This window comes from Epinephelus fuscoguttatus, linkage group LG9 (genome assembly GCF_011397635.1).
Source record: "Epinephelus fuscoguttatus linkage group LG9, E.fuscoguttatus.final_Chr_v1".
Classification (NCBI taxonomy): Eukaryota; Metazoa; Chordata; class Actinopteri; order Perciformes; family Serranidae; genus Epinephelus; species Epinephelus fuscoguttatus.
This window is the reverse complement of record NC_064760.1, coordinates 35,050,945-35,074,700: the sequence shown is the minus strand read 5'-3', so window position 1 is coordinate 35,074,700 and position 23,756 is coordinate 35,050,945. Positions and strand designations below refer to the sequence as shown.

Here is a 23,756-nt window from a genome sequence, read left to right as displayed (position 1 = left end):
AGAAATCTATGGAGTTTCCACTAGTTGCATGGGGACCTCATGGTGATGACAAGACTGCAGGAAGTCACTGATAAAATGTTAAAATGTGTCCTGTTGTGAAGAGTTTGATTTAGAAACTTTTATTGGTGAATTTTTCATGGTAGAGCACGCCACTTTTCTCCATTACAGTGATTCTCCTGGCTGCAATGATGGTGCAGAGACCCCAAGAAACACTGTCTAATCAGAGCAGAGTAGGCCGAGAAGGTAAACCACTGTCGGTCAGCAAAAACAAGATTTTCATGGGATATTGAATTCATCTTTAACATAAATTGTGTGTTAGGTGATTTACACTACTTAGAATCTTTTTCTTCCATTCATGTAACTGTTCTTTTTTTCCACATTGGATCAGGTGTTTCAGTATCTTAACCCCTGACATATAACCAGCACGGGGCAGTGTTTAAGCGCAGAGCACAAATTGATATGTTTAATAACCTGTTTCTTCACGGTGTGCTCTGTAAGAGAGGAGCTGGAGTGGTTTTGTTCTACAGTAGGTATCAGTCAAAGTTCAACTGGGACTGAAATGCAAATTATTGAAAAATCTCTGCCAGGTGCAACCTGGAAGTGATTATGTGTTTGTTTGTGTGTGTGTGCGTGCATGCGTGTGGAAGTGTGTGTGTGTATCTGTCTGTCTGCAGCTAATCTAGGATACTTGTGGAGTTGTGGAGATTTATGATTGTTGAAAAACCTGTTATATTGCCCCCTTGTGTAACCTGTGGATTCTAGTGATGCCTGCATTGTGTAGATATAAAGAGGCCCAGACCGTGGATATCTTCGGAGGCGATCTCCTTTATTCCTCTCCTGACAACAAGTGACAAAAACAAAAATCTCCATCATACACAACCATACAAAATCCAGGCCCTCTGCCACAGAGCACAACAGGCAAAATGACGCCATGTTACATTCAATTAAGCAAAATGAAACACAGAAAGAATATCTGACAGCAAGTGGGAAAGAAAATCCTCCGTCATACACAACCATACAAACTCCAGCCCATACACAAATTAAGCAACACAAGCTTATGTTAGCATAAACTTATAAACGGCTAACAGCACTAAAACATGGAAATTACTGTAAGAGCAATGTTGCTTACCTCTCCCACAGAGCACAACAGCAAAAGGGGAGAGGTAAGGAGGGAGACACCCCTTTATAGGTGGGTACCCCCAAAAGGTGAACATAGGGTTACAGAAACTGGATATCAGTTGTTCCATATATTGAGTACGATGGCCTAAGCATGTTGGGTAATAACAACTGGACCAAATTTTGTGGATATATAATACTCAAGATTACAAATGTACATTTGACTTATCACACATATTACTGCTGTATAAATGACTAAATGTGTAAATGAGTTACATATCATCAGTAACTGCTGACTCCCCACTTCTCTTTTGGGAGGGGTCTCAAGTCCTCAACAAAATCACATTGCAAAAGCATAGGGGAAAAGGCATTTCCCTCAATGAGGCAGAAAAAAAACGGGAAAAAACTGACATCCATTAAAAATATTGGTCTCATTTTGAAATGGAGCATCTTTAGATTGATTCCATACTTGATATGTGATGATCCACTGAAGTTAGGCATGGAATTGAAAAAAAAGGTTTTGTTATCCACCATCTTGATTGTAAGAATATAGGGAGGGACAACTGACCTATGGCCAAGTCCCGCCCTCAAACGCAATGAGCCAATCACAGTGCGTATAGCCATTCTCATATACTCGGACATTCTCTGCCTGGATGTTCATTGAAATGCATTACAGAAAGTCAGTTTTGTTTGGTTTTATGAGCTTTTTCTGAGATTTGAAGTTTAAAAATGGTCAAACTCCGACACAAGGTATCCTGAGAGGCTGGGCGACGAGGTGTATTTTTTACCCTTTAAACCACATCTCAACCGAGAAAAGTGTCTCCTTTGGATAAAGTTGTGTGGTAGACTAGCCTGGTTCCAGACCGTAGACCCCGCCCACTCAACTGAGTAGGCTTGCATCTCTGGTCTGGCATACTGCAATGAATTTGCGATTTATCTCATCCAAACGCTGGACGGACCAATGAACGCCGGGGGTGGGGGCGGGTCTAGCGATTAGCCAATCAGCGCCACGCTTATGTCAAGCTGTGTGCTGGTTGGTAACTGGTGAGGACAGCAACAATGGCGACCGCTACAGATCCTACAGACCACATTAACGATGCTATCGACTACTCGCGTTAATGGAGGACCAAATTAAGGAAGCTGCTAAACTGGATTTAATGGCGATGCAGCTGGGCGTGCACGACGACGGAGACATTTTAAACGGGCAATGCTCGCTTGTTTTCGGCACCCCCGAGGCATGGATACTAATGACTTCAGATTCTGGGTGAGTCGTTGATCTCTACTGATTGGTTAGGGAAAAATCAAATTCCCTCCCCCTTGTAAATCGCCTTCAATGGAAGCCATGTCAAACTGAAGGTTCTGAGAGCTTCAGTCTGACACTCAGGCTAGTGGTAGACCACGACATCAACTCAGTGTGAATAAGATTAACAGTGATGTCTACGTCTGTTTTAAGGTAAGTCAACATTGTGTTTGAGGCAACATATTGTCACTTTGCTGGAAAGAAATATAAAGTTATCTTTAACATCTCTAGCTAACATTAGCTAAAGTTAGCCTAACGTTAGCTCCTAGCTGCGCTGTTCATCATGACACCTTGTTTGCTGGGAGTTCATTAGCCTGTTTTGTTCTAGTTTTGTACTTTGGTGATCGTACATCATTGTTAGCTGTTGTCCAAAGGGCTCTAGTTAAGCTAACGTTAACTTCTGGAGCTTAGCTTCATTAATTTATGTGTAATCGCAGAGATAACAAAGGTTGGGAAACGTTATGCTGAATGATTCAATGTAAATACTGCAGCACCAAACTAACGGAGAGACACTCTTGGTAAAGATGGTAAAAAGGCTGTTATCCTTTTCTCATATTCTGAGCCAAAAACCTTAACTTAAGTGGCACTTTAACTTGTTGTCTTTGATGGCGACGGCAACGAGATGCGGTTCATAAGCATACATTGTTGCCTGTAAATTTTAAGCTTTTCATCGATCTTCTCAACAATAAAATGATGAATATATCCCTCCAATGCGTAGTTTAGGCCCTTTTGGTTACTTCTCAATGACATCTGATTGTTATGTCTCCAAAAACCATCAATTGCCTCCTGCGAAATGCTGTGTACTGTGACACCTGCCATAGCGCCGGTCACTGAATGTTGATAGTTTGTAGAGTGAGAGGAGGGGGGCGTGGCTTAGCCATAGGTCAATTCCAATGGGCGCAGCTGCACCACGTGTATCGTGTATTGAGTGGCCACAATCAGCTCGTTATGCTGCCTGGCCAGAACTTCCCCTTTGTTCTTGTCAAATCAAGAGATTTGACTCCACCAGTCACTCAGTCACTTCGCTTCATATTTTTTGAAAAGTATGAAACAAAAATTCACATCACACAAAGGAAATATCAGTACATTTAAGGCATGGAAAAGCAACATAACATTTTCTTCTCAACTTAACCTCTGGATGTATTTGACACCCATTTAAAAAAAAAATGTGCAATTTACTGCTTGGGTAAGAAACTATTGTTGATGCAGGACAATGCTTCATCCCAGCAGAATCCATCCACCTTCCCTGAAAATGGGCCTGTGCTGCTTTTAATTCACCTGTTTCTTTTCCATTGAACCTCAAACAACAAAATGTTAGTATTCTGGCACATATATATACACCTTCTCAGCCCAGGGGGAAATCAAAGAGGGGGAACTCCATTCCAACACTGCAATTATGTTTCTCTGCTTGCAACAGATAGAGGGAATAAAAAAGGATGAGGGGGTTAGATTAAAAAAAAACAACAGGAGGAATGGTGAGAAATGGAAGGAACGGCTCTGGGAATGGGAATGTGGAGGTACAGATGGGGTGAGGGCAGGGGAACATGTGATATGACCTATTAGGAAACAGAGAAAGTGGGAGGGCTGAGGATGGGAAGGGCATGGATGAAGGTAGGGATGATAGTGTGAGAAGGAAAACTGTGAAGGAATGAGAAAAGAGTAGAAGAGCTTAGTGAGACCCCTTGCAAGTCTGGATAACCTAGCAACTGCAATACGCTCAGGAGATGTGGGTTCATTTTCCATTATCTACTCCATTGCTGCATCAAAGGGAAGAGCTCCTATGGATTTTCAATCGGACATGTCAGCAATCCTCATATGAAGTATATATACAATTATATATAATAAATAAATATATATACTGTGCTTTTCTGTGGAGACTGCTGCAAAGCTACCCCATCTCAAAGAGACATTTAGAAACAGTGTTGGCAATTGAGTGTTTTTTGAAAGTGAAGACTCAAGATCTGTTCTCATAATGAAACAGCGAGATACAAGGTTCTTTATTTCAGCCCAGTAACCTCAGTATGGCTTTTTGTTATGTTTGTAAACTATAGCTTATCATCGTTAATGTCTTTCACCCCTTCTTGTGCAGTCAGGATAATATTTGACCTTATGAAAATAAAGTTCATGCAATGTCCTGTTTAGAGTGTCTGTCTTGGGCAACAGAGCGTGTCATCTTATTTTCATTTTTTTCTTTTACCTTATTGATTTTAGATGGAAACCGTTTTACTGTACAGCGATTCTCTCTCTCTCCCACTCTCTCTATCTCAGATCAATAACAATGCTCTGTTGAAATGTAACGGCATTCACCTTTGCACAATAGTGCAACAGAACACTTTTTTCACTGATGGTTTTAATGATAAGAAGAATAACAAACACACAAAGTTGAAACCTGTGAAGGAATTCAAGGCATAGCTGAGATCAGTTCCTATTAATTAATTGAGTCAGTGATTTACTGTGTAGACGTAGTCAACAAATAGCGTAGAGTAAAGATGCCTCATCTAATTAGAAGTTTTATCAAAGATATGAAAAAATGTTTTTCATTTAAACTGTCTATGGAGGTTTTTAAGGCACCCAGTGGAATGTTCAGTGTTCCTCACCAAAATGGGTGTAAAAAGACTATGCAAGATTTTTCTAACAAAAAAAAAAAAAGATAAACAATGTTAAGAATAATCCCTCTCAATCATGACCTATGACCCATTAGAGGTATGTGTCAGTGTATTGATCTGCAGAGGCTCTGCTTTCTGCCTAATTTGCTGTGTTTTGGACGTTCCCAGGCACAACACGCAGGTGAGGTCAGGACTTCACAGAGCAGGCAAAGCTCATCCCAAAACCAGAGTGAATCTGCAGTTGGCTTTAGGGACTATACACATGCTGCCTCTTTAACCACCTGAAACACGCAAGGTCAAGAGGCAGGTAGCATCTGAGGTTGCTAAGCAACCTTAACAAGCACCAGTATCATAGCCTTAACCTGAAATCTTGAGGTCAGAGCTGATCTTCTTCCATGTTTTGGGGCAGATGAAAAGCTCTGACTTTTCCATATTTACCACAGACTGATATTTATGGAAAGATATCTGTCGGCTGTGATTGGTTGGTCCTTGTCACATGACAAGGGGTGCATGCTGCTGCGTTAGTTTCTCTAATGCGCAGTCATCGCTCCCTGAAAAATAGGCGCTTGGTAACCGTGCATATACACTGAAAACAATGAACTTGAGTTGGTGAATTTGGTGCTAAAAACATAGCATGTGTACAGCCCCTTAACTTTTATTTTCTCTGATAATACTGTTCACTACGGAAGCCCTGAAAGGCAAGGTGAAAAAAAAAAAAAAACGGGGCAATGTCAAAGTTTATCTCGTACGTACGGGATATTAAGTCATACGTATGAGATATTAAGTCATACGTACGAGATATTAAGTCATACGTACGAGATAAGTCGCAATTATTTTTTTTTTTTCACTTTGCCTTTCAGGGGCACTGGCCCAGTTATTTTGGAGGGGAAAAAAAAAATGAAACGACAGGTTTTACCTTCTCAGTTACTTTGACTACAAATACCTGCTGTAAACCATAATGGGACAGAGAGATTTCTCCATAAAATATTTATATGACATAATTCTATATAGAATTATGTCATATAAATATGACATAATTCTATCATAAAATATTTATATGACATAATTCTATATAGAATTATGTCATATAAATATTTTATGGAGAAATCTCTCTGTCCCATTATGGTTTACAGCAGGTATTTGTAGTCAAAGTAACTGAGAAGGTAAAACCTGTCGTTTCATTTTTTTTTTCCCCTCCAAAATAACTGGGCCAGTGCCCCTGAAAGGCAAAGTGAAAAAAAAAAATAATTGCGACTTATCTCGTACGTATGACTTAATATCTCATACGTATGACTTAATATCCCGTACGTACGAGATAAACTTTGACATTGCCCCGTTTTTGTTTTTTTTTTCACCTTGCCTTTCAGGGCTTCCGTAGTTCACAAACATTAACCAACATTTTTTTGCTTAGTACACCTCAGAGGTGTGGACTTGAGTCACATGACTTTAACTTGAGTCACACTTGACTCATACATGTGATGGCTTTGGACTTGTGACTCAACTTTAACACCAGTGACTCATGACATCATGTGGACTTGAGCCTCTTGAATTAAAATTACTTGGTACTTTCCCCCAGTGCCTAAAGTTTAAAAAGTATGTTATTAAAAGGTGTGTCAGAACCCTGTGATTTACTTAACAAAAATCCACTTTGACTAATGTTTCAGCAAATCCATTCAAATTGCAGGAGAGAACCATGAAGAACCAAAGACAACGTGGGCAAGAAAATGTATCAAAGATGATTTAGTTTGCATACAAAAACTAAAATTGAATGGCAATATAAAAAAAAACATGCAGGTCAAAAATTTTGTTTGACCCTTGAAGTTGCACAGAGAATGGTAAGTTGAGACTAACATTGACATAGCTTGTTAATATGTGTGCTATGAGCTAATTTTAGCAAAGGTTAATAGTGCAATATGCTATGAAAGTGCAGTGTAGACAGTACTTTTGTAATTAAATTCAGTTGTGTTTGTTTTACCACTTGTTTTAACAAATAAATACAATACAATACAATATTTTAAGAAGCATTCATGATTTTGTAAATGTAACATATTCAAAACTAAACTCAAAGTTTAGGACTCAGGAATTGACTTCGGACTTGCCTGTCTTGATTTGTGACTTGACTTAAGACTCGAGTGCAAAGGCTGTTGAATGCGTTTCTTTTCACATAAAACCTGTGCAAATTGCACTGCTGTGTTTCACAGGAGCACATTGCTTAGCTCTTATTTCAGATCACCTACCGTTTTTCCAAACCAGAGGCGTACTGACAGATACATACTGTAGGTAATACACTGACTATGTATAAGTGCTTCATCCAACCCCACTTTAAAAATTCTGAAAATTCTGAACTTGGCCTGAACTAATGGAAGATTGGTTTCTCCTCGGATTCTCCTTAGTTTAAGCAAGACAAGTGAAAGAGGTACTCGAGCACAGGTTGATTTGGTTGACTGTCAACATGTAGGAAGTGGGAGCAGGCTGCCATACAGTGTTCCATTTAGATACTTTAAAGTATTTGTGTGTGCAGTTTGAAAATGACACTTATAATTACTGTCAAGACAACGATGCCATATACAAGAAAATTGGTACCCTGAATCCCATGCCCCTGTTACTGTTAGTGCTCATTAAGATTCAGAAAACATCTCTGTACACCTTGTTTCCTGTCTGCCAACCCTGTGCCAGGCATATCTTGCCTAAATTGGATACAAATTTTGGGAGTGGTGCTTGTACCAGCCTTTCACTCAAACCATTTGCAGGTGCCAGGATCTTTAAGAGGAAGCTTTATCTCCATTTTGAGCTGGATGAATTAAATTCTTTTTTTCTTTAGAAAACAATGAGATTTCTTGCCAAATCCATTTCATCGGCAAACTGTATGAAAACGTAAAATTCACTGAGACTGTAGAGACTGCCAGTGCCTTCAATGATAATCTTGCTTGTTACAGTAATTATGCTATTTATACCAGTCATAAAGTAAGGGTGGTATTGGATTATTGATGCTCAAATGCTACTCGTACCAGTTTTCATCTCAGCTCCTCGTTTCCGTAAGTGCTTCTCCTTTTTTAAAGGCACCTGTGGGTCAGCAGGCTGTGCTCGCTTTTTTTTCCCCTCCTCATATTGATTTGAGATTGAGTCCTCAGTGTTTGCAAGCTAATTAACCATAACTGCAACAATTACGGTAAGCCCCGAGCAGTGGGGCTATTGAGCTGCTGGTACAGTAACAGGCCTGTGTAAATGTAATCCAATATTTGTTGTATGAATATTAAACCATATGCAGGTCGCAATGGGCCTGGCTGCTGCTGCAAAGAAGCCTAATCCAGGTTTATGCATGTGTGTATTCAGCAGACTCTCACATATGCAGTGATATATTGACTAAAACACACATTAAGACACGCAGATAAGCACATAAATTGGGATCTGTAGCACACAAAAGCAATTCACGGCTTTCTCTGTTTTTGTGCTTGCGTCTAGCTCACACAGCAACACATCAACACACACACACACACACACAGCTTGGATATAAGGCAGCTTGTTGCTAAGGTAATAACATAACCAGGCCATGCGGCGCTGCTTTCTAGAGCAAGGAGAAATATTACTGACATATACAGTGTGTGTGTGTGTGTGTGTGTGTGTGTGTGTGTGCATGTGTGTGGTGAGCAGGAGCAGGCTCATCCTCATGAGTGACTGTTGACGTGTTGTGTTGTCGGCCTGACATTCGCCTCTGATGAAGTGTGTGTTTTCCTGTGTGTCTCTGTATGATATTCTACACTTTCCATGCAAATCCCAGAGAAAAGGCCGAGCGCTGCCTGAGTGGCTTGCTGGCAGTAAAATGCTGGATTTCATTTACCGAGCTGTCAACATGTCACTCATAGCAGCAGGATTTCTTGGACTTAACTCAGTGACAGGTCACTTAATCAGTCACTCACTCACTTATCCAGGCAGGAAGCATGCATTTTGTTTTCAATAATGCTGCTTTTCAGATGCCGCCATGGATTTTCCAAAATGTAAGCTTTTCAGCAGCTGGAAACTAAGCTCTTGTTTTGCCAATTGATTTTTTCCCCCTACCCTTCAAAATTTTAAGTGGGTTTGTAATGAGTCTGAGGATTACAGAACTTACTCAGCACATTGAAGGCTATGTAAACTTTCCATTCAAGTGAGAAAATGGGGGAAAAAACGAGTTACAAGCTTTCCATGCAGCATCATTAATATATTCATACACTGTGGCTCTGAGCCAACTGTTACTGCTACTCCATAGTCAACTGCAAAAAGCACCACAGCTTTGTTAATAATCTCACAGCACTTGGCAATGCAATTTGAAACAGCATGGCTTTGCAATAATCTTTAAGAGGCACTTGAGTCCAACTTGTCAACAGAACAAAACGGTGCAGTGCAGCATGGGACTTAACATTAGAATATGGTAAGATGTCATGCTGAAAGTTGTTGTCTCTTCTCCCACTAGTGAAGGGCAATGTTGATGTCTTTACTAGAACCCTGAAAGCAAGTCATGGGGAATATGGAGGACTAAAGCTGCCATTATAATAAAGAAGTGACTTTATAAATAAGTTTAAGAAAAGAAAAAATGTAGAAGTGAAAGCCTCAGTTATCAAATAAATGAGCAGGTTAATTTGAAAATGAGTAAATATGCACATAAACAAATAATAAATAAAATGTATTTATTATTTAACAAATTACTTATTCCTTTATTTTTTATATTTCATCATTTACCAATCCTGTTTCCATTTATTTCCATTTATTTTTTATTTTTTTTATTCATTTCCTTTTTTATTCATTTTCATATTTATTTATTTATTTCTGTCTTTATTTATTCCTGTATGGCTGAATCCAAATGTCCAGACTTCATCGCACTTGCAGACTCGTTGATTTTGCAGGCATATTCCAGGCAAGTCTGGGAGTGCTTAGGGCTGTCCAAATCCACAATTCAACCAGTCCACAAGAGGCCTGGAGTGGACTTCCTGCAGACCTCCAGAGAGTCCCCTCGGGGTGCAGACTTCACTGACTTAATAACCCACAATTCACTGCAATACGGATTTGACGTGGTTTTTTCAATTGCTGGAAAAAAAAGAAAAACATATGACTTTGTAAAACAGTTATTGATAGTTAGGTCTATTAAAATGCTACTTGAATTGTGAAGGCCAGAAATAATAAAAAATCGGGTATAAAACAACAAAAGGTCTTCTAACGTCAGTAATACCCAATTTATTGAGTTATAGTCCTTATTTACAAACACATCTGTTTTTAAACGTGTAGCCTATTTTATAGGCCTATTTTATAGGCTACGTTTTTGTTTAGTCACAAAAAAGGCTCATCAGCATATATGACCTATATATGAATATGACAGCAGTGATAGTTGAACGTTTCCATGGCAATGAGTCTTGAGGGCTGTCTATCAGTCTCTGCCCTCACAGACCTTGCGTGATGACAGTAAATACGTCACACTACGTACAACTGAAGTCCGCAAGGGCTCAGTCTGCAAGTCCAGAGGGTCCTGAGGGGGCATGTCTTGATTATTCACGCATTCACATCAAACCCAAACACCACAGTATTGTGCTGTGTGTGTGTGTGTGTGTGTGTGTGTGTGTGTGTGTGTGTGTGTGTGTGTGTATGTGTGTGCATGTGTGTGTGTTATACACTGTGGTCTGCCCTCATCCTTGGCAGTGGCAGCAGCATACCAGATGGTGATGGAGGAGGTGAGGATGGACAGTCATGGCAGTGTGGCAGTGCATGATCACAGCACTTGTCAAGTTGAACTCCTTCAGCTGCTGCAGGTAAGTACATCCTCTGCTGGTCCTTCTTAGTCATGGAGCTGCAGCACACTAATAAAGAAGTAAAGAAGCTTGCTTCACTGTCACCTTCGCATAGTAGATGACATCTCTTCCATCCCCTCCTGTGTGTCTACCGAAAGCTTCAAGTTTCCACATATGTGTTAATTGTATACCAAACCATGATTGGCTTCAGACTAGTTGTGATGTCACAAAAACACACTCACACACTTTGCCATACTGAAACATTTAAATGCAGTAATGAAAAGAACAAGAACAATACAAAAAACACAATTTACAGAAGGACACACTTTAATTTTCGCCTAATATAAAAGAGGAAATCAGGTAATCAGGTTAATCAGCTCAGCGACTCCCTTGATGCTATCCAATATCTGATTATGATGTGCAGAATGACACCCTGAATAGTTGCCAGCCAATCACAGACAGCCAGCCATTCACGCTCACATTTACACCTATGGGAAATGTAAACGTAGTCATGTAGATTGAAAAGAAATGAGATTCACAGCTGCAGGCCACCACACAGATGCAATCAGGGCCTGCTGTACCTCCAACAATAGGTCCTAAATTACCAAACAATATATCCACTAAGTAATGGGCAGGGTTAATGCCATATACAAAATGTGATCACACCAATAGTTGGTTTTCAGTGGTCTGAGATCTGAATATAAAAGCAGTTGTTCATGTGTCTATGGGGAGTTTCACATGTTTTAGTTTTATTTGTTGGATTTCTGGACGTGTGTTTAGTTCATGGCTTAGAAAACCTTGCCTGCATGGTGGGAAAGGGTCCGATAGCTGCTAAGGTGTTGAAGAGGGGCTCTGACCTGCAAAGGGCCAACAACCTCCTACAGGTCTGGGGGCAGCCTAAGGTAAGAGGACAAAAAGAAAGCAAGGATGAAAAAGACAAAGATGAAATGGATAAAAGAAAATAACAATAAAATAGTAGTGGATGAATAAATAAATCCCTGGTCTGACCTTCCTTGGACCTCTTTGACCCTGGAGTCTCACCACAGATACCCCCTTGGAGCCCGCTCTCTTCTCTCTTTTCACCCTAACACACACAGCTCCCAGAGACACATACATCTACTCACATGTGTTGAACAATAAAATATAAACCTAATTCTCAAATTGAATTACTTAATCTTAACTGTATTTCTATCATTTTTTGTTTTATGGTTGCTGTCTTGTCATGTCTCATAAAGGAAAATGTTGCCTGACGTGGCAGCCGTGCATCCACTTGGTATTTGGTACAACCTGTGGGCCCATTACTGCCTGCCAACACAACACATCTGTGGCAACTTATGAGTTTAGACAGCTAATCACGCAAGATAGGGCAGGCGTTAGTGGCCTATCACTTGGAGTGGGGACAACAGTCACTTTCTGCTCTCCTCTGTGCAGTGGTACGACTTGACTCGTGAGAGAAAAATATTTCCTCGAGCAGGTGACCTTCTGGTTGCTGCTTCTCACTACTGTCGCAGCTCCTTGTGCACACACAACTGCATCTTCACGTGACAAACTGACAGTCCTCTGTAAAAATTATGTTTATTTATGTGACATCTGTTTGATAATGGCTCACATATACGGAGATCTTTGCTTGCCAGAGCATGCAAAGCACTGTATGGTATTTTGGGGAGATGGACACATAATCAAGCTAGCTCTGTTTTTTTATGGCTCTCCGCTGAAGGCATTATGTTTTCAGGTTTGTCCCTTTCTTGTGAACACAATATTTTAGAAAGGCCTTGAGGAAATTGCTTCAAATTCGGCACAAACGTCCACTTGGACTCAAGAATGAATTGATTATAATTTAGTGGTCAAAGGTCACTGTGACCTCAGAAAATTCATACTTGGCCACAACCTTAAGAATTCATACGCTAATTATGCCTCAGTTGTTCTAGTGATGGTATGCAAATGATTTCAAAATAGATTTTAAATCTTATACCAATAAATCTTTGTGCTGAGGACATATGTACTAAACTTGGTGCAGAATATATATTCTCATTAATAGCATATCATGCTTCATGTCTTTTCAGTGAACTGTCTCAGCGAACTCCTACACACTTATGTGCACCCCCAAAAGCACGGTAAATTTCCAGATTTCTACACAAGTTGGCTGTTATTTGTTGGATAAAAATAAATCAAAATGATGATACAAATGAAAATGAAATTCTGTTCCCCATGTAATGAAGAAACTGTTCACCCTATGAAAGCACATTGTAGAGACCTCAACGTGGATTTTATTCAGCAGCTTCTCTTTATTTCTGTCCCTCTTAATCTCCATCCCGAGAGGCCTGTTCCAAAACCAGATAAGACAGGGAGGGAGGAAACAACCTCGGCTTACATTGTATCAGACAGTGGGGGGCAACTAATCGCTGTTTTCACACAAAAGCCACACATATACAAAAAATGTAGACGAAATCTACAGGGTATTTTTCACAACTGCCGCATATGTGTCAGCACTCATCTTTTAAGCCACACACAAAGTCTGTTGGCTTAATGATAACTGCAATCAATATGAAGAGCACTGCCACAAAGGCAGACACAGATTAATGGTATTGATTTTACTGCTTGATTAAGCCAGTCAGTACAGCTGTAGCCACGATACAATAAGTCACATGCATGCATCTTGAATAAGAAATAAATTACAATTTGAATTGTGAACAGAGCATTTAATATGTGGTGAAATACTCGTATATAAAAAACCCCCAGTAATGAGTAGCACATTTAAAGTAATGATGCTGTGGATAGCTACAGACAGTGCAACGTGATTCTGCCTTGGATCACGTGCTAACACATGTGCTAAAAACTTAGCCAAAAGTACATGGGCACATAAAGTATTTTGAGACCTGAACATTACAGAGAGCATTTAGGCCTGCTCACACCTGCATTTAAAACAGCAAAACCTCAAGGGGGAAATTAGTTCATTAAAATGAAATAGCCACCATCAGCATATCTGTCAACATCAGACCTCAAGTTCACCTGGGATGTCTGATGTACAGATTTGTGCTGCTGAACAACTGCAAACCGATTTGACAGTGCTGTCAGATACACTTATTTTCTGTTAGCAAAAGAGCTACCAAACTTTGTTCCAGACAGTAAGTGAGAAAGCTAGCTGGAAAAGCTATAGCTTGTTTGCAATCACCTGACTATTACACAAGAAATTCAGATATAGTGCAGGAAGTGATATATGTATATGCAGCTTGATCTGGAAATAGAGGAACGTGATGACATGGAAGTGATGAATCTGCAGGCAGCAGGTATCTTCAGAAAATTGAAACTCATTCTGGATGTGTTCCATACAAAACAAAACAACGAGATTTTTCACACAATTTGACCAGTTTGCCCAGCGTGGACACAATCGTGGTTAGTAATAATCTCGTCCTCTAGACCTTCTAAAGTTACTGACTTTACACAGTGAGCAGTAGCCTATAATAGTCTAGTGGACTACAACTTTTCTGTGTGCGGTTGATTCCCCGACTGAAACGACTACTGTCTTGTTTTTGGCTTGGTAAGTCAATGTGCTTGAGTATAACTGTTTTTCATACTTCAACTCTGTACATGGATGCACCACTATTGTAAGCAGCTAATTTTAGCTTACTTTAGCTTTGTTTTCTACTAGGTTAACCATTCCCAGAGGTTTAGTGAAATGCCATTCAAAATCTGTGTTGTGGCTAACCAAAAACAAATTTTCCACAGATATTAGCTAGCACTAGCTTACAAGTTCTGTTGCCTTGTTTTAGACGATGGAGGAAGATAATGCTAGTGGTGCATTCAGAAATACTCATTCCAAGTGCTGGAGCGCACTCTGACACAAACTGGACTGTTCATAACTTCAGAGCGCTATCGGAATGTACCTTACAGTTATCCAGAGTGGCAGAGCGCACTCTGTCTGTGGAGACTGAGCAGCAGAGCACAGAGCCGAGTGAATTTGTTTTTAACTCGACTGTTTGTTAATTCATATAGAAATATAACGATCCGTTTCTTCAAACAACAGGGCTCTCAGTTTTGTGTAGAGCTTCAGACTGAACTTCTGAACGCACCATGTCAGGTCACTCACTCTCTGGGACTGTGAGTGTTACTTGAATAAGTAAACACTGACCAACAGGACCAGACTGGCCGACGCGTGTGCCCTCACTCAGTGGATGGATGATTTGACAGGATTGCTGAGGGTGGGATGGCCAGCTTTGTGATTGATTACTATGCCAGTTTTACAAAGGAGGACGACACTCGAACAGTTTCCTCCAGTTTGTTTCGCTTTAGCTAACGTTAGCTAACGCACTAAAAAGTTAGCCTTAGGGAGAAATCCAATATTCCTCATAATACCTCACCAATTTCTGATTAGGTGGACATGATAACACTTAATACACATTATTCATCCTGACAACAGTACACTTTTTCCCTAACCTGATATGAAAAATATGATATAAAAAAATGCTCCCATGGGCAGCGCACATGGGAGCATTTTTGATGATCACCTCCATCCAGTCCTTATGTCTTATTCCATTCAACCATAGTTGTCTTTGTTGACGGGCAGTGGCGGCTGGTATGAGATAAAATTTAAGTTTTGGCCACGACTGCTTCTATTCTGGCTCCAAATAACACAACAAGACGACATTTTGAGACTCCTATGTTGCCTACAGCCCTGTGGTGGAAAGTCATGTTTTACCTCAGACAAACAATATTTGACGTCGCCCCTGAAATGGTCTACTGGATTCCGTTTAAGGCATGATTAACACAACGCTTTAACGTTAACATTTGACATTAGTTGACTATGCTATTATAGACTTAAGACAGAGGTTTTTGAACCGCATTTGCTGTGTTTTACATTGAGGTGTTTTATCAACTTCTCCCCTTTACATCCTGCTATATTTGGGTTTCTTCCCAATTTGATAGATTGGAACACCAGCATACAGCACAAATCATTTGTGTTGTCTTCTCCGCATCCAGTTGCCTGCCTTCCATTTGGAAAGCACACTGATGTAGCATGTTTTCAGCTGGTTAGCATGTTAGCAGTTAGCCTGCCAGGTATAGGGCTAGGAAATATAGGTTGTAATTTCTGGTGTGACCGAGCTTTTAGTCAGACTGGGCCCTCTGTGGGTCACTCAAGTTCTTCCACACCAAACACTTCCTGTGCACAGTGATACGGCCATGCTGAAAGTAGAAAAGGACTTCCTCAGTTTAAAGCATATTGTCCCGGCATGTAGCATTGAGACTCATGGACAACTGTTTCAATACATTGTGTACGAAAACAGGCTAACTGCTAGAGAGTAAGAAGGAGAAGAATTTATTGAAGCTAAAACTGCTGCATTAGTGATGAAATACAGCTCAACATCTTACAAATGCTCGAAGCAGCACAACAGAAGGGCACAGACTTTGGTTGGCTTGTTGTGTTCAAACAGAGAGACGTTTGGAATATTGCTGTAGAAAAACTATATCTCTGTTGATTCTATGTGATATGAGAGGAAGAGGTTGTCATATAGTCTGTCTAGGAATTAAGAGACAGAGAAAAAGAGGTGACATGAAGAGAAAGCAGGAGGAGGAGGAATGAGCTGCTCCAGTGAAGATGTTTAGACTACAATGATCTGTCAAAAGCACTTGCTTACTTACACTTCAAACTAATTTTCTCATTCTCTGCCTTCTACTCTCTTCCCCTCATCTGTCTCGTCTGTCGGTACATATCTCTTATTTATCGTTTTCTTCTCCCTGCACCTCTGGCACTTCATATTCCAGCTCTCAACATGAATTCAGAACACTGACAAGTTAAGCAGACAGTCACAGCGGAAGCAGCATTCATTTTAATCATGGCCCAAGAAAGGCTTTCAACAAGGATAACTTTGTTTCAGGCACTTTTGAAAACTTTGTCACACCATCAATCTTAGATGAATGGCTGTGCAAAGATTTAATCAAGACAATATGAAAACTCACAGCGAGACATAATATTTATCATACTGTCTCCGGTGAAAATCTGACTTTATAGTTTGGATCAGTCACAGGCTAACATGTTAGCAGTTAGCTCACCAGCTACAGTCATTTGTCGCATTTCCCTGTTCGTTACATACACCACTTTAGCACAACCTTTTTTGTTAATATAATAGTTTGACCTAACAGAGGTCTAAATTTGGCCTGCATGGCTCTCTGTTTATGCCAGACTAATAACAAAAGACATGCCAGAGTCAGGTGGATTTAGAAACGTTTACATGGAGAGGTCAGACTGGGGCACAGTTAAAACACAAGGGCACATTTTTAAAATGAGTTAAAGTGTTAAGACCCTGGGCAATAACTCTACATATTAATAGTGACATTATTTTTTTTAAGTGCAGCAGGACAGGTAAGCCTAGATATATGCTTTGCTTCTGCCTGAGCTTTTTCAGTCACTACCTAATACATAGACTATTGATTTGTTTATACTGTTTGTATTCTTTATACCTATTGTATTTTGTGTGAAGACTGAATAAAAAAAACTACTAATAATAGTATCAATGAAAGAAAAAAAGGAAACTAAATAATTGTAAATATTTTACTATGAAATAACTTAAAATAGCCCAGAGCCATTGCAAAATTGTCATCTCTTAGTATTTATTTGCGTCCGTTAATGGTCATTCTGTAGTCTGACTCAGTGGATGTAGACTGTGGCTGTAAGCCTGTCTTTGGCCGACTATTTTGGCTGGCATTCTTCCTCACTTTGACTTTCTGTGTATTATCATTTTCAAAATCCCCTTCGCTAGGGGAAACAATGACAACAACCTCTGTGCTTACGACTTAAATGCTAAAAATGGCAAGTTTTGACACAGATTTGGATCATGCAATAAGGCACGCCTGCTTTCTTCTCTCTGTAAATTGTTGTAAAGATCTACAGTGAATAAAACAACTTGTGAACACACCTCGGTAAAGCCCAGTCTCCATCTGGCAGAACTCTCATGCCCAGTGTTGGTCTGTTTTTTAACAGGCAGGGATGGGCAGTATTTCTATTAGTTGTATGTAAAATACGTATTTCAATTACATTTGAATATTTTGGAATTTTTATTTGATAAGTATGATAAAAAGCAAATGTAATTTGTAACAAAATACTTTTGAGTGGAGTAGTTTTGTATTTAAAATACTCAAAATACTTTCTCTGTGAATCAAAAACAAAAATAATAGGCTACACATTCTTATAATGGGGCATTCTGTCTGGTATAGCTACTCATGGTCTCTAGTTGCAGTATGCAAATTTTGAGCATTTTTGGTCAAGGACTTTTTGAGTTATTCACGAAAAGCTTTGTGGACCGACCGACCGACCAACCGACCAACAGAGTGACCTATAGAACTACGGGTCGATGCTAAAAAGAAAAAGAAAAAAAGTATTTTCTGTATTTGAAAATACAAAATACAAGTATTTTATTTTGATACATTTTCTGGCACCAGTATTTTGTATTTTATTTTGATACATTTATTTGAGTATTTTGTATTTTGTATCAAAATATATTTTGTATCAAAATATATTTTGATGTATTTTTGCCCATCTCTGTTGACAGGTCTATCTTTGCCATATCTTTTTAAACGTCTCCAGTCAAACTAAACCTCAATACAATCTTTTTTGTGTTGGGGGTCTGATCTTGAACCATCCAAACTCTCCCGGGATCAGCAAAGTTTTGCTTGATGCCTTTAACAGAGCCTTCTCCTGGAGAGTCTGTACAGTTAGCATGGTAACACAGCAACAGCACTAAAATCCAACACTCAGCTGTTTCACAGTTCGAACAAACTCACACTGATACCGAAATGGCTTGACTCTAGTTAAACCTGTTAATAACTATTGGGTAAAGTTAGCCGTGTGATGCTAACAGTTAGTCCTGTCACTGTGTGTGTGCCCCCTGACACTACTTTGCAAGGGCACTGTCACTGCATCCTGGGCTTATGGCCGCCCAGGACTACTGTGATTGGACTAGAGAAACAAAAACAAGCCAGAACATATTTTGCCCCATAGCAGATTTGTAAAATGATGACTGCAGACCTTCCAATGCTAAAGTCTCATTGTAGTCATTTTATGTCTCTATAGTTATTTTGTGTCTCTTTGTCGTCGTTTTACGTTTCTTTGTAGTTATTTTGCATCTTAGTGGGGTGGCATAGCTCAATATTTTCCTAGAATCGTTCAATTTTGTGATAAAAGCACCAAATTTGGCAGATGTGTTGACAAATATATTAAGAACATATCTGGATATTGGGGCATCAGAAACTCGCCCTCTGGTGGCCATTTATCAGTTTGTTAGCAGAATTATACAAAAACTGCCTCATTGATTTTCACAAAACTTGGTGGAGGCATGTAGCATGGTCCAACTTAGAAGCCATTACATTTTGGAGTGGATCCAATTAACGGGATGGGTCCATGGGCAGGTAGGATTCAATTGCCCACTCTGGCCACTAGGGGGCGAGTTTCTGATGCCCCAATATCCAGATTTGTTCTAAATATATTTGTCAACACATCTGCCAAATTTGGTGTTTTTATCACAAAAATGAACAGTTTTATAGCTATGCCGCCCCATTATCTCTATGTAATTGTAGGATCAACTTTCCAACGAAAAAAATGTAAACCATTCCATCATCTAGAGGCTCTAGTCTAAGACCCCTGGTCCTATGCCCAGTAGACCTGTCTAGTAATCAAACCATGATACTAACAAACCAGCCACCTTGTGAATGACAGGGGGGACCACTGGTTACCAGCTAGATTACATTAGATTCAAGGAGAAATTTTAATTACAGCGGACAAATTCTGGGTAGACACTGGCCCAAAGCAGCCGCGAGTTCTGGAACTGGATTTGACTCTCAGCCCAGTATTCTCCATTTACAATGCAATAAACCATGCAGAACTGGCAGCCATACACGGCCCAGAACTGGCTCAGTACAGCTTAGTATTGTCTCCTGGTGCCAAAATATAGGCCAACTGTAGCTGCATATGTTGACACTCAGCTCAACTCAGCTGCCTGCCATTGATACTTGTAGTGAACAGGAGGGGTGGAGGAGAGCAGTGTGGTGGCACACTTACACTGGAACAGCTTTTTCTATTAACGTTGTAGCAATTCTTACCATACCCCAATAGAGGTCAATAAATGTCAAAGATTAATTAATACTCCTTTAAGTCCTGCCTATCACTGCCGTGTCCTTGGTGCCACAGCCAATGTGCAGCAGCTCTAATCAGACAGACAGCGGCTCAGTGATGCTGTTGCTGGAGGTCAGAACACAGTTTATCTCTGTCTTACTCGGTTTCCTTTCCTCTCTTCCTTCCCCTCTCAGCTCTTCCTCCCGCTCATGTCTTTATATCCCTGCTGTCTTTCTAGTTGTGCTACACATCTTCCCTCTATCTTTCATTCCTTATCCCTTTTTTCTCTCTCCATATTTTCCCATTTTTTTTTACACCTCTGCTTAATCTGAATTCTTTACAACCAAATCCCCTCTCTCTTTCAGCTATACCTTTGAGACTGCCCTTACCATCCATAATGGTTTATGCTGACATTTGCTTGACAAGTGACCTCTTGTGCTAATGTGATTTTTGTTGTAATGCCGCAGAACATTACACAAAGTGTCTGGCTTTGACATCTGAAACTGCTGTTTGCGTTCTTACCAACAGTTTAGGCTGGTTTATTCTAACCACGGCCACCATCTTTTCCTAACCTTAACCAAGTAGTTGCCACATCTTAGGTTGGCATGCCAAAATGCTCGAAATGCTGTAGCCCCATTAGTCTGAAAAATGTCCTACTTGACCAAAAGCCCATTTTCAGACCGACCGTTATCCCATCAAAAAACACTTATTACTTCAAAGTTCTGTTTCTCTGACAAACCCCTCCTTTCAGTTAGTTTTTGTTTCCCACCAGTATTGAAGCCACCAAATGTGGATGTTTTAAGCCAAAACAAGGACTTTTCCGAACCATAATTGTGTGGTTTTTGGTGCCTAAACCGAATCACGCCTTCACCACAGCGTTGTTGAGAAATGAAGCGTTAATTAATTGAACGACTGAATTGTGGAGAATCTAATCGAGGTAACAATATGTAGCATCTCCATAAGTTTCAACATTTGTATGTGCAATCGAAGCTCCTAACTAACGTTCGCTCAAGTGGGTAGCCAACAACCTGTTTTATACATGCAAAGATTTTCCATAAAAATGAACTGCTTGGCAACCAAATCAGGCGTCTATTTGAGACAGCTGTTTATTTGTCAAAATGTGTAGCTAGTAAAAGGGACTGGGTGTTTGATTTGGACCAGGCTTTTAATTTAACTTTTACAATATCTGCTACAAAATAATGTACAAATGTAATGTATCTGTGGTTTAACAAAATGTACAATGCAAACATTTTCTCTGGCATGGGGTTGTCAAACTGTGTATTTTTGGAGCAACAGGACTTTAGAGTAGTGGGAGTTTGTTTTTGGGTAATGTGGTGTTGGAGAAATGGACTTTTGGTCCAATGGGAAATTTTGGGACTAACTGAGCTTGGGAATTTTGGGCTGTCAGAACTATAGGCGGTCTCTAATCTCAAAGGAGTAGTTCAACCTGTTGTGAAATAAGTAAAAAACGTTTTACCAAAGATAAATAAGAAGATGGATACCAATTGTGTGCATTGCTCTAATTATGAAGTTAGCTGAGCTTTGCATAAAGCCTGAGGCAAGGGGATCCATCTCTTTCAAGATGGATCACCACAGTCAGAGAAAGAGACTAACATTTAAAGCTTTAGCCTGTCTTCTGTCTTTGAAATGGTAAATGTCTGGAATTGTCTTCGCTTTATCCAGAGCTTAAACCCTCTGTGTATTTTCACAGCAGAGATCCAGTGTTTGTGTGCGAACAGAGCTGTAAATATCTTGGTAATGGTTTGATGACTGGGGACTGAGGATGTGTGCAAGTTCATATTGTGAGCTGAAGATAATGCGCTGCATTATCAAACCAATCATTTTGACATTTCAAACTGTAAAAACCACAGCCAGTGTGTTTCATTCAAATTCACACATTAGTAGAAAAGATAGTCAACATGTAATGCTAAGCTTCAATTATAGGCTATAATAGGCTAACTTAATATGACAACACATTTTGCTGCTTTCTCTTAAGATGCAAAACAACCTGAAGGTGAAAGCGATTATAGGCGAGTGAAAAATGATGCGCTCTGTGAGGATAAAACACATAACCATTAATAACTACCTGTCATGACCCTAAAGTGACACGTTTATAAGCAGTGGCATTCACAAAATCTTTTTTTTCTCACATAAATGTCACAAAAGCTGAAATAAAATATAAAGCCAATATGACAATAAATAAATAAACCCTCTGTGGTCAAAAGAAGCTACAGAAACAGATAATAAGATAATAAGGATCAGGCCTTTACTGCCTGTTCTGTCCCCTCCTGCCTCCTGCCCTGTCTGTGGTCTCCTATAGGCTACTGTGTCTTAATGCATCCGAATTCAAAATATATTTATTCTCATTTACATATTTCTTTGTTGCCTTTGTCAGACAACCTAATGGGGATGAAATAGCCCAATAATTTTATCACGGACCAAATGTCTTGCAAGCTGCTATGTCGCATTGGTACACAGCTGGTATTAGTCTGTTAAACCTTCATGAAGTCTCCGCCTGCACTTTGTGTGGTCACCTATACTGGTGCAGCTGCATTCATAATATAGTTTCTCTCATTTACAACCCTGCAGGAGAGCTGCAACCAAACTGTCGTGGAAAAGCTGACACTTTAAAGGGCTACCGCTGTATGGTAATGAGGCCTGGGACAAATCACTGTCAATCGCTATCATATATTTTTATTTTTCTAAAAACCATTTTGTTGAATCAGGCGTATCCAAATAAAATCATGAGCTGCAAATAGAGATTTATCCATTATTCCTTCTCATCCACCTCCCACCTCCAGTTCCTTCCATCACGTTCCTCATCCATCCATCACACTGATCATCATGCACTCCTCCCTGCCCCTCCACCAACTTAGTCTATGCATCTCCATCTAAAGTGGCTGTCATTGTATTGTTCTGCACGTGTCACTCTTTAGCATCCATCCCTCCTTTCCCTTCCTCCCTGTCCTCCTTCAACCTTCCTTCCGTCACTCACTCTCTCCGTGCTCTCTGCCTTCCTGCCGCGAACCTCAATGGAACATCACTGTCACGCTGCGCTGTGATGCATCCACCCATTCGGAAGAACACCCACTCGGCTCTTGGTGGTGTCTTACGCACACAAACATCATATGTTTATTCCTGCCATTTCTCTTTCTCCCTTCCTCCGTGCTGGGTCTTCTCCTCCTCTTCCCTCAGTCTTGTTAGTCAGACATTGAGGGTTTGGAGTCTCCTCTCAGGGGGGACGAGGGGCCAATTAAATATTTATGGATCACCATCCATTCAAATGTTTGGCAATGGAGAAAGCCTGTGACCGGAAAACTGACATGACTTGTTTGTGCACAACATGCAGCAGGGGAGGTGCAGAGCTTGTCCTCACCATGTGTCAGTGTGTGTGTGTGTGCGCGTCTGTGTTGTTGTAGTGGCTGTGTTGGCAGATGATGTTATTATGATGGGCATATTTTTAGGCAGTGGGCTATTCTACTGGAATAATACCCATATTATCTTATAGACCGGTTGAGGGAATTTCTGGTTGCCGCCACTGCGCAAAAGAAATAAAAATTCACATCAAAACTTGAGAGCAAAGCAAATTAAGGGTCAAATCAGACACTCTGAAGCAGAATGTGCAGCAGTGGCATATTAGTCTATAAAGTTTAAGTCAATAAAAGGTGAGACGCAAGAAGTCTTGTGTCTCTTAAACCCTCTGATACCTCTAAAACAACCTCAAGGCTCAGAAACTGTCCAGCAGCTGAGTCTGACCGATGCAGATAACCCAGTCTGAGCAGCCTCAAGACATTGCTGCAATTTATTTGCATGCATTTGCATTTTGAGCCTGCGTGACCCTTTCACATCCTGACCACTTTGCACAGAGGAGGAAG

At 40.1% G+C, this 23,756-nt stretch overlaps 1 protein-coding gene across 1 annotated transcript in view; it reads right to left on the bottom strand.

Annotated features, from left to right (window-relative positions):
- Positions 1-9,846: 9,846 nt before the first annotated feature.
- slitrk4 (SLIT and NTRK-like family, member 4) overlaps positions 9,847-23,756 on the bottom strand; it is a 67,395-nt gene continuing 53,485 nt past the window's right edge. Inside the window, exons 3-4 of the mRNA XM_049585304.1 lie at positions 10,704-10,847; positions 9,847-10,083 (exon numbers count right to left, since the gene is read on the bottom strand). Coding sequence (XP_049441261.1) covers positions 9,953-10,083; positions 10,704-10,847 — 275 coding nt within the window. The 3' untranslated portion in view covers positions 9,847-9,952. The remainder of the gene's footprint in view (positions 10,084-10,703; positions 10,848-23,756) is intronic.